This window comes from Nilaparvata lugens, chromosome X (genome assembly GCF_014356525.2).
Source record: "Nilaparvata lugens isolate BPH chromosome X, ASM1435652v1, whole genome shotgun sequence".
Taxonomy (NCBI): domain Eukaryota; kingdom Metazoa; phylum Arthropoda; class Insecta; order Hemiptera; family Delphacidae; genus Nilaparvata; species Nilaparvata lugens.
Genome location: NC_052518.1, coordinates 70,787,083 through 70,799,620, shown reverse-complemented (window position 1 = coordinate 70,799,620; position 12,538 = coordinate 70,787,083). Strand labels below are relative to the sequence as shown.

The following is a 12,538-nucleotide window of genomic DNA, read 5'->3' as shown; positions in this document are numbered from 1 at the left end:
GATATAATCATTTTGAAATCTGTACTTACAGCTTGAAGCTCATGAATTGACATCTGTAGCTTATCCTCACTTTCCTGAACTATCACTGTATCGTCAGCAAACATGAGAGAGTTGAGGAAGACTCCCTGCCCAATTTTAACACCTGAGTCTACTCTTTGTCGCCAATTGCTCATCAGCTCGTCAATATATATATTAAATAGCGTAGGTGAAAGTGGGCATCCTTGTCTAACTCCTTTGTTTATGATCAACTCTTTCTCAGGTTCACCTTTTATACTTATCAGAACAGATGTTTTTGAATACAGTTCAGCAATGATAGTCACCAAATGTCTTGGGTAGCCTTTATTCAACATTATTTCCCACAAGAGAGTCCTATTGACATTGTCAAACGAATATATTCGTAGAAATTTCATTATTTAAAGATTTACTTTGTTAATTTGACAGATTGCTATTCTGGACCGATTGGGATCAGAATTCTCCGCGAATCGAGAGATGCAGCATGAGCGGAGACCATCGTCATGTCGTCGTGTTTATTGAGAAGATGTCGGACGGTGCATGGCCCAATGGCCTCACATTGGACTACGAGTTGAAGCGCATATACTGGATTGATGCAAGGTCAGTCAAAACCATCACAACAGACCAACACTCATGCCTCCGCTACACTCTCGCCGAGTCGCTCGTCGAATGTTCAACGTCTCCGATTGACACATTAATCGGAGTGAAGGCGAGTGGTGGCGTAGTAGCCAATCATATTCTCGTCTTAATTTGTACGAACTCGGCTAGAGTGAAGCGTCGGAATCGAAATTCAACAAACATTTTTAACCTTATCTTTGCTCTGAGTTTAAATTTCTGATCATCGTAATTTATGTGATGCTGATAATCTAATTCCTTTGGTGAGCTATTCGTAGGCGATAGCTATTTCAAATGTAATCTGTAGTTTTCTTTTCAAATCTAATCTTTAAAATTTAATCTCCAGAATCAATTTTAGTTATATTCAGTTGATAGGAAAACTGAGAATTGGTTTCAGTTGGCTGTATTTGCATCATCAGACATTTTACTTGCCTTACTAAATCTCCCTGTATATCTATAGACGAATGTAACATGCTTGATTTAGTTTTAATGTTGTTTGTGAAGATCTGATTTGATCTATGATAAAATATTGTTACTGGTTTTCTGAACTGATCTTCACTCAGGTTAGGGAGAATTAACTGTATATATTGTCCTGTTGACAGTATCATGCATATTACATATTTAATTCATGTAATCTTACGAAATGTGCCTCCTGATATCAGGCAACCTGGGAAATTCATAAGAGAGCCCTACATTATTGTGGTTGGCCTCCCTGAATGAGGATGACTGTTCGAGTCTCCTCAGATCGGTCTACTCTAAAATATCCATCAATTCATTTTTTAGCATTAATGTGTGTGTGCATGTCCTCCCCCTCTGTATTGCGTGTGTGTGTGTGTGTGTGTGTGTGTGTGTGTGTGTGTGTGTGTGTGTGTGTGTGTGTGTGTGTGTGTGTGTGTGTGTGTGTGTGTGTGTGTGTGTGTGTGTGAGTGCGGAGTTAATTATTATATCGTATCATATTTTTTTTTCTCAGTTTCTTTATTCTTTAAGCTATTTTTAATTCCTCATATAGTATTATTCTTCGTTTTCCATTTGTAATATTTGCTCAAATATTTTTACCTTGTTTTTAAGTATATTAATGTTTTCTCAATTAAATTCTTATAATCTATCCAATACTCAAGTGGGACATTTTTGTTTTATCTCCTTTTATTTATTTATTTTCTATTTTTTAATAATAATATTCGAACTCATGACTCACAAACCTTAAGGTTCATGTGAGCGTAGTTTCAATAATTGTGAACTTTTACTTATTCTATTGAAATTGAAATTGATTTATTTTCTTCTTCTTTTACAAAAATACAATATAAAATGTGAAGAAGGCTCCTCATATGGGCAAATGCCTGTGAGTGAGGAGCGAGTTCCAAATACAATTGAGTATTCTATACTTGTAAGAATAGAGACAAATCATAGAAAAGAATCATAGAAGTAAAGATTTTAGCTTTTAGAATTAATGATAAATAACAAGCGACAAAATACCTATAATAAAATCTAAAATGCCTATGAGTAGTATAATACAGTATCTTTTCAAGTAGGTAACTTACACTTTTCAGGCTTCGACGTAAATGGTTGCCAACATGCACTCCGAAATACACACACACACACACACACACACACACACACACACACACACACACACACACACACACACACACACACACACACACACCTCATAATCTATTGACATACGTAGAAATAACATAATATTCTAGTTCATTACAACTGAAACTAGAGATCCACTCATCAACATTTTTTTAAAAAATACCAATTCTTTTATTTACTGGGTTTTTTATATTTTCGGGTAATTTGGAAAAAAGTATATAGATTTTATAATGGGATGATGTGGAGGTGATTGTTTTTAGTAAGCGAGGAACAACGGTACCGGTATTTAAAGCAGAACGGGTCTGATACGTGTGAGGGATACCCGTAAACAGAGTTGATTTGTGTTTAAAAATGTACATGATCGAGGCTTTAATATAAATTTAGCTGATATTGTTAACTTTGAATTCATTTTACAGGGTTTCGGTGGGGTACCTTCTAGGCTTATTCAATGCTATTTTAATGATAAGTTTCTGTACAATAAGTAAAGGAGCAATCTGATTCAGGTTTGAAAAAATGTACATGAATTTCCTAATTTTATGTCTAACCTGTTGAATGTGTGAGTTCCATTTTAGTCTACTGTCAAAAATTACACCTAGATATTTATATTCCGACACACGCTCGATAGAAACACATTGAGAACAATCATTTGGAGTGTGACAATTATGCATTCTCAAGCATTGATCAATTGGATCATCATCAGCTCTAATAGAAATAGGTGAGCATTTTGTTTTATTTAGGTTCATGGTGAGTCTATTCTGGTCGAACCAACGCTTAACAAGAGTCAGACCCCGCTCAGCTGTACCATAGACCTCACCCCAGCTATCGCCCTCCAAGAGGAGCGCCGTGTCGTCCGCATATAGGAAGATGTGACCATTATCAATCTTGACTTTACCCAAGTTGTTTATGTATATGAGAAACAGCAAGGGGCCAAGTTTGCTTCCCTGAATCACTCCAAATTCGCTGTTCCTATACTCACTCACCTAGTCAAGAATTGATACCACTTGGGATCGATTGCTGAAGTAGCTCTCAAACCAAGTCAGAGCTTTTTCTTGGATGCCTAAGCATTTCATTTTTTCCAGAAGAATTTGCCTATCAATTGTATCAAAGGCTTTGGCCAAGTCGATAAAGACCAAAAGCACCTTTTTATTATTTTCGATTCCTTCATGCATTTTTTTGGTTAGGTGGAAAAGATCATCGTTAATATTTTTATCTCTTCTAAATCCAAATTGATTTTCAAAAAGTACTTTGTTATCCACTAAATGTTTTTCAAGCTGTAACCTAACAGCTTTTTCAATTATTTTTAAGATAACATTAACAAGATCTATAACTGTTAGGTCTATAACTAACACATTGATTCTTTGGTCCAGCTTTGTAAATTGGAACAACTTTTCCTATTTTAAATGCTTCCGGAAAAATTCCGTTGGAAAAACTTATGGGTTTTTTAAGAATGTCCACATTCCTCTTGATGATTGAGGCAGGTTTATTATCTATTCCTGGAGCAGAACCCCCTTAAGATCAAGAATTAAGTGGACCACCTCCTGAACAGAAATTTGCTTTAAATGGAAGTGTGCATCAACTCTGAAATCGTCATTGATTACTTCATCTGTTACATGGGGAACAGCTCTGGCGAGGTTGGCCCCCACGTTCACGTAGTAATTGTTGAGTTTATTGGCGGCTTGTAAGATATCATTAGGCTCAATATTCTTATTCCCATCTAAAAAATTAGAGATAGGAAACCCCTATACTTTCCTGTGTAAACCAGTGATTTCAGATATGCTTTTCCATAGTTTCTTATTGTTACCACGTGCATCTTCAATTTGATTTTGAAAATAGGTCTTTTTAGCATTTTTTAATAAATTAGAAAGAACATTCCTGAAATTTTTAAACTCGTTTCTTAGAATAATGTTGAAAGGTTGTTTTTTCACTTTGATACTTAATTTATCTCGGTGTCTAATTGATTTGATGAGTCCACTAGTTATCCAGGGTTTGACCTTGAAATTTTTTGAAGAAATATTCTTGATTTTAATAGATTGAGATAATATATTTTTTAATTTTTTTATGAGGATATTATAACTAGCATTAACATCATTACTGTTCATTACGTCTGACCAATCATCAGCAGATATGAGTTGAGATGCCAAATTTTCATTAATATATTTTATTTGTTGCACATTACGTACAATTTTAGTACTCTTGTTCATCTTTGAAAATTAGCAAACAGTCTGTCAAGTCACATCTTAACACAGCAGACCTTACTGAATCTATGTTCTTACTATCTGTGAAAATGTGGTCTAAACAACTAGCAGTCTGTGGAGTTACCCTAGTAGGCAAATCAATGCAACTCACAAAACCTTCCTCGCACATACATCGAGATACCTCTGAGACATCTGATCCTGGTTTCTTGGAAGTATGCAGCAATTTATGTCGCCCATAAGCCAATGAGATCGATCTTTGCTTCTGTTAGCCAAATATAATTCAAGACTCTCTATGAAGGGCTCAAGCCCTGCCGAGGGACTTCTATACACAGCGAGCAAGCACAGCTTCTCACCACCGAAAGATATGTCTAATTTAAGGCATGTTGCACCATAGAGATCTACCTCCTCATGATTGACACCGAAGCATTTATTTACATACACAATCACACCATCATTTTGATTACGACTATTCTCATTCACGAAAACATCATACCCATCCATACTCACAGTTACACCCTTAGCATCCATCCATGTCTCCGTTAATAAAATATATCAAAACCTCATCAATATGTTTATTGTAACTTCTAATATTTAGACTTAATATATTTATGTTATCCAAATTATTCTGATCTTCTGAGAAGAAATCAAAATTACCTATATCTTCATATGCTCTTGCATTAACATTTCTCAAACTGGCTAACTCATCAGAGAGATCATCCATCTCACCGAATGAGTCAGAAGAAAAACGTAGCCCACCCGCTCAAACAAAAAAAAAAAAAACAAGGAAATCCAAATAAAATATAAACTCATTACGAAATAAAAGTGTTTCTTTTTATATAAAAATTAAACCAATAGGTATCGTAATAGATACCGTAAGGTATAAAATGAGTAATTAAAAAAAAACAATATAATCATTACAATGGTGGGAAAAATATAACAGATACCTATCTCTGACATAATATTAAAACAGCGTTAATCAGAATAGCTCAGTATATTGAAACGGAATCGATAACGTTATCCGGAATTAAATGTGAAAAATGTTACGAAATCCGAATGAATAATATTTATCTATAAATTTTTAATATATTACTTACTGTACGTTGTGCAGAATAATTTTCACAATGGAAAAAACGAAAAATATATATACTGACCTATTAACCAGATACCTCTACTACTTATAATTGAAAATTCTATCAAGAATAAGTTTCTGTAGTAGTCCATGCAACATAACGGTAAGAAAGAGAAAATAGATTATCTCATTTCGAGAGCTGATAACGATAAGGAGAGCTTAGCAGCCGAAACTGCATTGAAAATACAAAATTCAACGAAATTGTAAGATAAGACCTCGTAGATACAATGCAACACAAAAAGTAAATTAAGAACATTTTAACGAAGGTATAGAGTATTACAATAGATAATGAGGTAATAAAAACAAAATCATACAATAAGTACTCATGCAACAAAAGACTGGAATTGCTATAGCAAGGATTGTAACCATCCACCAAGCTGAGTACCATGAAAAGAAAAAGCTGGGAGAAATCTAAATGAACTTGATAGAAAAAAATAAAATAGAAAATTTGAATCATTCAATTATTGATTACTCACATCTAAGTATAATGTAATGCCACCTTGAACTAGCTCACAGTTGAGTATTCTCGTTTTGAACGTCTTTTACACATCGTGCAATGAAACCACGTTCACCCTCTTTACGTTTGACGAACACTTTTCCATCACGAATTCGCACAGAGAATAGTATATTCTGTTCTACTCTTTGCCGAGCTGCGTTGAAAATGGTGCGTGTGTGATATCAAACTTCTTATCCACACTAGCGATGCTATTATCAAGAGAATCTAAACGTATAGTGATATTGTTCAAACTGCTATGAATGTCACGACTGTCGTCTTTCAGGCTTTCGATTGCTTTGAGAATTAACGATAAATCACTAACTTGAGATTCTGATTCTGGACATAATGATTTCGGTTTGCTTTTATACTCATCACACTTCCACGATTTTTTAGTGTCTGCATTCATTTTCAACTGATAACAACAGTTATGTTGTTACTTTTTACTTGAAGTAATCAACTGTTTTAATGCGACTGCTAAAAGGATGAAATGATTCCTTACAAACTGAGCAAAATAAATAACAAAATAGTAAACAAAAGTTTTTGAATTGAAGTTTAATATTGTACTGAAGTTTAATATTGTACGCGAAAGAAGTTTCAATAGAGGTTAGAAATAAATCGAGCAGGTATCGCTATCAAGAAGATAAACGATCCGTCTTCATCGGCAGTCGGAGTGGAACTGATATTGTAAATGTACATTGTATGCTTGTATTTTGTCGGAAACAAATAAATTCAATTCAATTCACATTTGATTTATTTGAATGTTTTTGTGTAGAATCGACTCTATCTTCACCGTGACATATGATGGAGCCGACCAGAGAGAAGTGATGGGCCAACATGAAACGCTGTCGCATCCGTTTGCGATTGGCCTGTTTGAAGGCCACGTGTACTGGACAGATTGGCGAACCAATTCAGTGATGCGAGCCAACAAGTGGAACGGCTCTGATGTCACTGTCATGTACCGTACGTTCACTCAGCCCTTTGACGTACAAATCCTCCACTCTAGTCGGCAGCCTCGCTTGAGTGAGTCAAAACCATCAATTTCAATTCAACAATATAGTTGTGTTGTGTGTGCTTTTCCATAATGAAAAACACAAATTGACCATTTCAATAAAATTGGTTGACAATTTCAATTCGTGCTTTTCAATTTCAATTTATTCAAGTCATACATTGTACTAACACAATTCAAACAGTTGTCATTTGAATTGAAAGTCATAGAGTTATAATAACTCATATGGTGCATCTAACCGTGAACATACATTAGATATGCCCAGGCTACACATTTAAATCAAGCTAAAAATCTAGATCTAGATGATGAAATCAATGAATGTACTAGATCTAGATTATAGTGAGTTCCGCGTTATAATTGCTGTATTTGATTAAGATTGGTGTTGCTATCATTGTCTATCAATCGTCAAAGCAGATATTCTTTCTTGCTCCTTTTCTAGCTCCTCAACGTTGTCAGATAGTTTTTCAAGAATGTATAAATATAATTAACGAGCTGGTAACCCGTGCTTTGCAAGGGTCTATTTTAAAACTTAACAAACTGAAAACTTGACGTGATGAAATCTAGAAGAATTGAAAATAGTCCTATAAGAATCCTCGGTTGATTACGAATTTATATGCAACATCTCAAGTAAATTAGTCCTGTAGTTCAGACGTGATGATGTGTCAAACATAATTTTCCTATCCTTTACAGGTGTATACGTGTATAAGCCAGTTCTTTCTTTCATTATAGCATAGCAGATGATAGATATGGATTATATGTCAGTATCTTTGAATTAGAATAACTTTTGAAAGGTTTGAGATATCGATGTGTGGTTTTCACCATATTTTCTCTTGAAATCCTGTATCGAGATCATATATCATATGACCACCTTCTAATTAAAAAAATGAAGTTGGATTCAGAATGGCGGCTCAAAAATGGTGGACGAAATTTGGGTCGACGGGAAACCTGTTTTTATTATTCGAATAGGATTCCCATTCATACCTATCTTCTAATTTCCCTTTTAAAAGAAATGTACAGCTGCTTCCATACAACAACTGGAAGCATGACAAATTGAAAACTTGACAAACTGAAAACTTGATGTAATCAAATCTTGAAGAATCGAAAATAGGCCTATAATCATCCTCGGTTAATTAAGAATCTATATGCAAAATTTAAAGTTAATCAGTCCAGTAGTTAAAACGTGATTATGTGTCAAACATAATTTTCCTATTCCGTACGTGTATAAGCCAGTTCTTTACTTTATTATAGTATAGATTATTATGTTGCTTTGGCATGTGATCAGTATAAATGTCCTGTAACATCTAAAGGTGCGACCACACATGCTGAACCGAACCTTGAACCGCGCAGCAAACCGTGCATTCCGCCGAACATCGCGCCTTTCAGCGAACATGAGCATGTTTCATAAAGTTAAAAATCAGCTGTTAAACATTTGCCGTACCGTACTCCGAACCGTTCGCCGTGCCGCTCGCCTCAGTTTTAACTGTTCGCCGTACCGCACTCCAAACGCAGAACTTTTCAGCCAATCAGAGTCCTCCATTACAATTCGCCGTGCAGTTTGCTCTACAATTTTGGCTATCCATCACAAGTGTAAACATGCGAACACGTTCGCGAACATGAATACAGAAGTATATGGGCATTTTTATATTTTGATTAAATTCATGTTTTGGACAATTCATTGTTACGAATGATAAATTGATAGGACCTAATCAATTTTTCAATTTTTCAAACAGTTTATTTTCTAATTCAAATAAAATAATTTCTGGAAAAATAATGAATGGATAAATACCAATATTGAAATATTGTTGATCAAGAATTTAGTACAACGACAATTCATTCAACTAATTCTTTACTGTTGAAATTATAATCATTTTTTATTGTTGATCAATTCCATCAACTAACCATGAACTGACTGAAATAAATACTTCAATTCTCATGTATTTAATTAATCGAATTGTATTAAAAATCTACATTGTAGGTCATATCTGAATTCACAAAGAGTTCGATTGTTGTTGGCAAAAAACATGTTATTCAGCGCAGAAATTATTGTTATTTTACTAAATGATAAGCTAAGTTGGATAGTTTCCCTTTTAGGGGGAGTTTTGACAACCCACAAAACTGATTTTTCATTTGAAGATATATCGAACAGGTGCATAGAACCTTATTTTTTTGTTCAGCTTGCCAAAATACCCCTCATTTCAATATTAAAATTTTAGACTGACTGTACACTGAGTCAATCATTCTATCAGGGCTCGAATAATTTTGGAATTGTAATTAAATAAGAATGGAAGAGAATAATTTATATATGAAAAAATATCAACACCTTTATTCAAAGACATATTAACTGCATGCGCATTCATATCACCGATACAGCATTGATAAAACTGTAGACGTTTATTTAGCACTTTGTCCCAAAAAACTGTTCTAGATGGAAAATTAATAATCCATGCCACGTGTAGGCCTATACATTGCATCATAAAAACGAAGTTTCAAAACTATGTTTTTTCTAAAGGTGCATTTTCGTTTGGGCGTAAATTTCCGCAGTCGACGACGGCAAGCATTGTTGACATTCATATTGTCTAAATTTCAAGTGTGCTAAAACAGTTGAACAAATAACTTCATTTTTTTGTATTTATTATTGAGGAATCAAACATTTCTAATAATGTCAACATATTGCCATTTAAAAGTATAAAACAGTTTAAGCTCAACCTGCCCCATTAAAACATAATTGAACATAATCTTTTAGTTTAATATAGACAAATTGAAATCCACCCAATCTGAGATTCTCTCCCTGTCGTGGTCGAGGACGGCATTTACGCACTAAGGAATACCCAGCTTAAACACATGTTTTTGAGATAATTTCTTAGATGCTGCTCTTTCACATTCACCATATTTACACATTTACAGAGTTTGTAAAATTAAAAATATTTATTAATTATCAAAACAATTCAATTCAATTCAATTTATTTTATTCACGTATCATACAATTTTAACAACACAATTACAATTATAAAATGAATATTAGAACCCACATAGACTATACGTCCGTGTGTGGGAGCAGTTCTTAAGATTAGTTGTGTTCAATAAAAAAAATATTGGGCTATAAGTATAAGATACATACGGTAAATGAAATGAAAATAGATTATATTTAATATATTTTTAGGATTAATTATATGAAAAAAAATCAATTTGAATTTGAGAAGGAAGAAAAGACAGATCCATTGGAAGAAAATTAGACAATCGGCTTGTAATAATACCTATTTTTATAATTTATTAATAATTATTATTTTCATCACACCAGAACAGCCGGAATCGCTTTTTGCAAAATGTATTTGGTAAGAAAAACAGATTAAAATTTGAATTTCAAACATAAGGTGATTTGATTAAATTCTCTGCATCCTGCGATCCAACATACATTAACCATTCAGAAATTCTGTGCTTTAACACTACAGTGACTCGGCCCGTCCCAGCCTCAACTATTTCTGGAGGAAGGTTTCTATACAGCCATTGCGAAATGTAAAATGAATTGTGCCTTTGCAAACTGATACTAATAGTAGGATTAAATAAACGTGACATTGTTTGGTTTCTGGTTAGATGACTGTGTTGAATCTCTCTGAAAAAAGTGTCCTTATTATTGAAAATGTAAATTACTAAAGTTTTTATGAAAATCTGCCTAACATTCATTACTGGAAATATATTGAATAGTAGATTGGTGGGAAAACGCTGGTTTTTTTGTAATATGGTTTTAATTATCAACCTCTGGGCGACCGACAGAGGCTCCAAGACCGCCAATGACGCACCTCCCCACGCCAGAATGCCATACTGCAGCAAAGACTGCACATACGCAAAGTACACTGTCCTGCAGCGATCCACAGTAAGCACTTGGCCCAGCCGTGAGAAGGCATAGATTAATTTTCTCAAACGGTTCTTTAGCCCTTGTACATGAGGAACCCAGCTTAATTTACTATCCAGGATGACTCCTAAATATTTATAATGAGCAACCCGTTCAATTATGCCACAGCCGCTGGCCTCCGACTGAGGATCGTCACAGTTGTGCATCCTTAACACATAGCGATCACAGTCAATATCTTGTCGACCAATAAATGGAAGATGTTTGGTTTTTTCAATATTAACTACTGTAAGAGAGTTATGGTCAAACCAATTTCTAATTTTGGCAAGGTCATGGGATGCGTGCTTGTATGCCTCACCCCACGTGCAGCCCTCAGATACCACAGCCGTATCATCCGCAAACAAGAACAGTTTCCCTTTAATTTTCAATTTGCTTATATTATTAATATAAATCAAGAACAATAGAGGGCCCAATGTACTGCCCTGGACTACTCCGTACTCTATTGGTAATAGTTTGCTAAGAGATCCATTGATTGAGACAATTTGTGAGCGATTCCCTAGATAACTAGTGAACCACTCCAATTCTCTATTTCTCACTCCTATTGTTTCTAGTTTTTTGTAAAGCTTTGTCCTATCAATCGCATCAAAAGCTTTTGCTATATCTAAAAATGTAATCAAAACCTTCTTCTTATTTCCTAATTTTGTAGCTATCTCTTTGGTTAGGTCAAACAAAGCATCTGAGGTGCTTTTGTTGGTAATGAATCCATATTGTTCGTCTGCAATAATATTTTCCCTAACAAGGTATCTTGTGAGCTGAACTTTAACACATTTTTCTATTATTTTACTAACAACTGTAAGAAGAGAGATTGGCCTATAATTGCTTATTATTGACTTTGGTCCTGCTTTGTAGATAGGGATAATTTTTGCTGTTTTTAATGATGTTGGAAATTTTCCTGTATTGATACTCAGAGTTATGATGTGCATTAAGGGTTGTTGTAATTCATTAAAGTTATTTTTAATCATTTTAGTAGGTATACTATCTAACCCGGGTGATGAGTTTCCCCTAATACTGTTTATAACACCATAAAGTTCTTCTGAACTGATCGGCTGTAGGTTGAATACAGACTGAGTAGCATGATCAGCATCATCCACCTCGGCAGGTCCTACTGGGTTCAGAGCCTCCGTCAGTTGTTTTCCCACAGAGGAGAAATATTCGTTAAAAGAATCGCTTAAAGTTTCAAGCGCTGTGGCAGCCGAATCACAAGTTTTGTGCCCAAAAGCCCCGACTGGAAATACCTCCTTGCCAACTGGACGCCCTGAAATCTCATTGACGATTTTCCAGAATTTTCTTGGATCGCCAGCTGCGGAATCTATCTTCTTTTTATAAAAGTTATTTTTAGCATTTTTTATTAAAGAGTGAAGCGAGTTCCTATACCTAATATATCTTTGTTTTAGATCGAGATTAAAAGGTTGGGCCCGCACTTTTTTGCTAAGTTTATCGCGCATTCTAATAGATATTACTAATCCTGACGTAATCCATGGTTTTATCTTTTTATTCTTTGAAGTTATCGGGGTACTGCTTGAATTAGACTCTAAAGTTGTTTTCAAGATACTGAGAAATGAATCTGTAGCTTTGTCAACAT

The 12,538-nt window shown here is 34.6% G+C and overlaps 1 protein-coding gene across 1 annotated transcript in view; it reads left to right on the top strand.

The window, feature by feature from the left end:
* LOC111054785 (low-density lipoprotein receptor-related protein 1) overlaps positions 1 to 12,538 on the top strand; it is a gene marked incomplete in the record, with an annotated part of 225,889 nt that overhangs the window by 1,100 nt on the left and 212,251 nt on the right. The window contains 2 exon segments of the mRNA XM_039442030.1: positions 442 to 612; positions 6,816 to 7,063. Of these exon segments, the coding sequence (XP_039297964.1) occupies positions 442 to 612; positions 6,816 to 7,063 (419 nt within the window).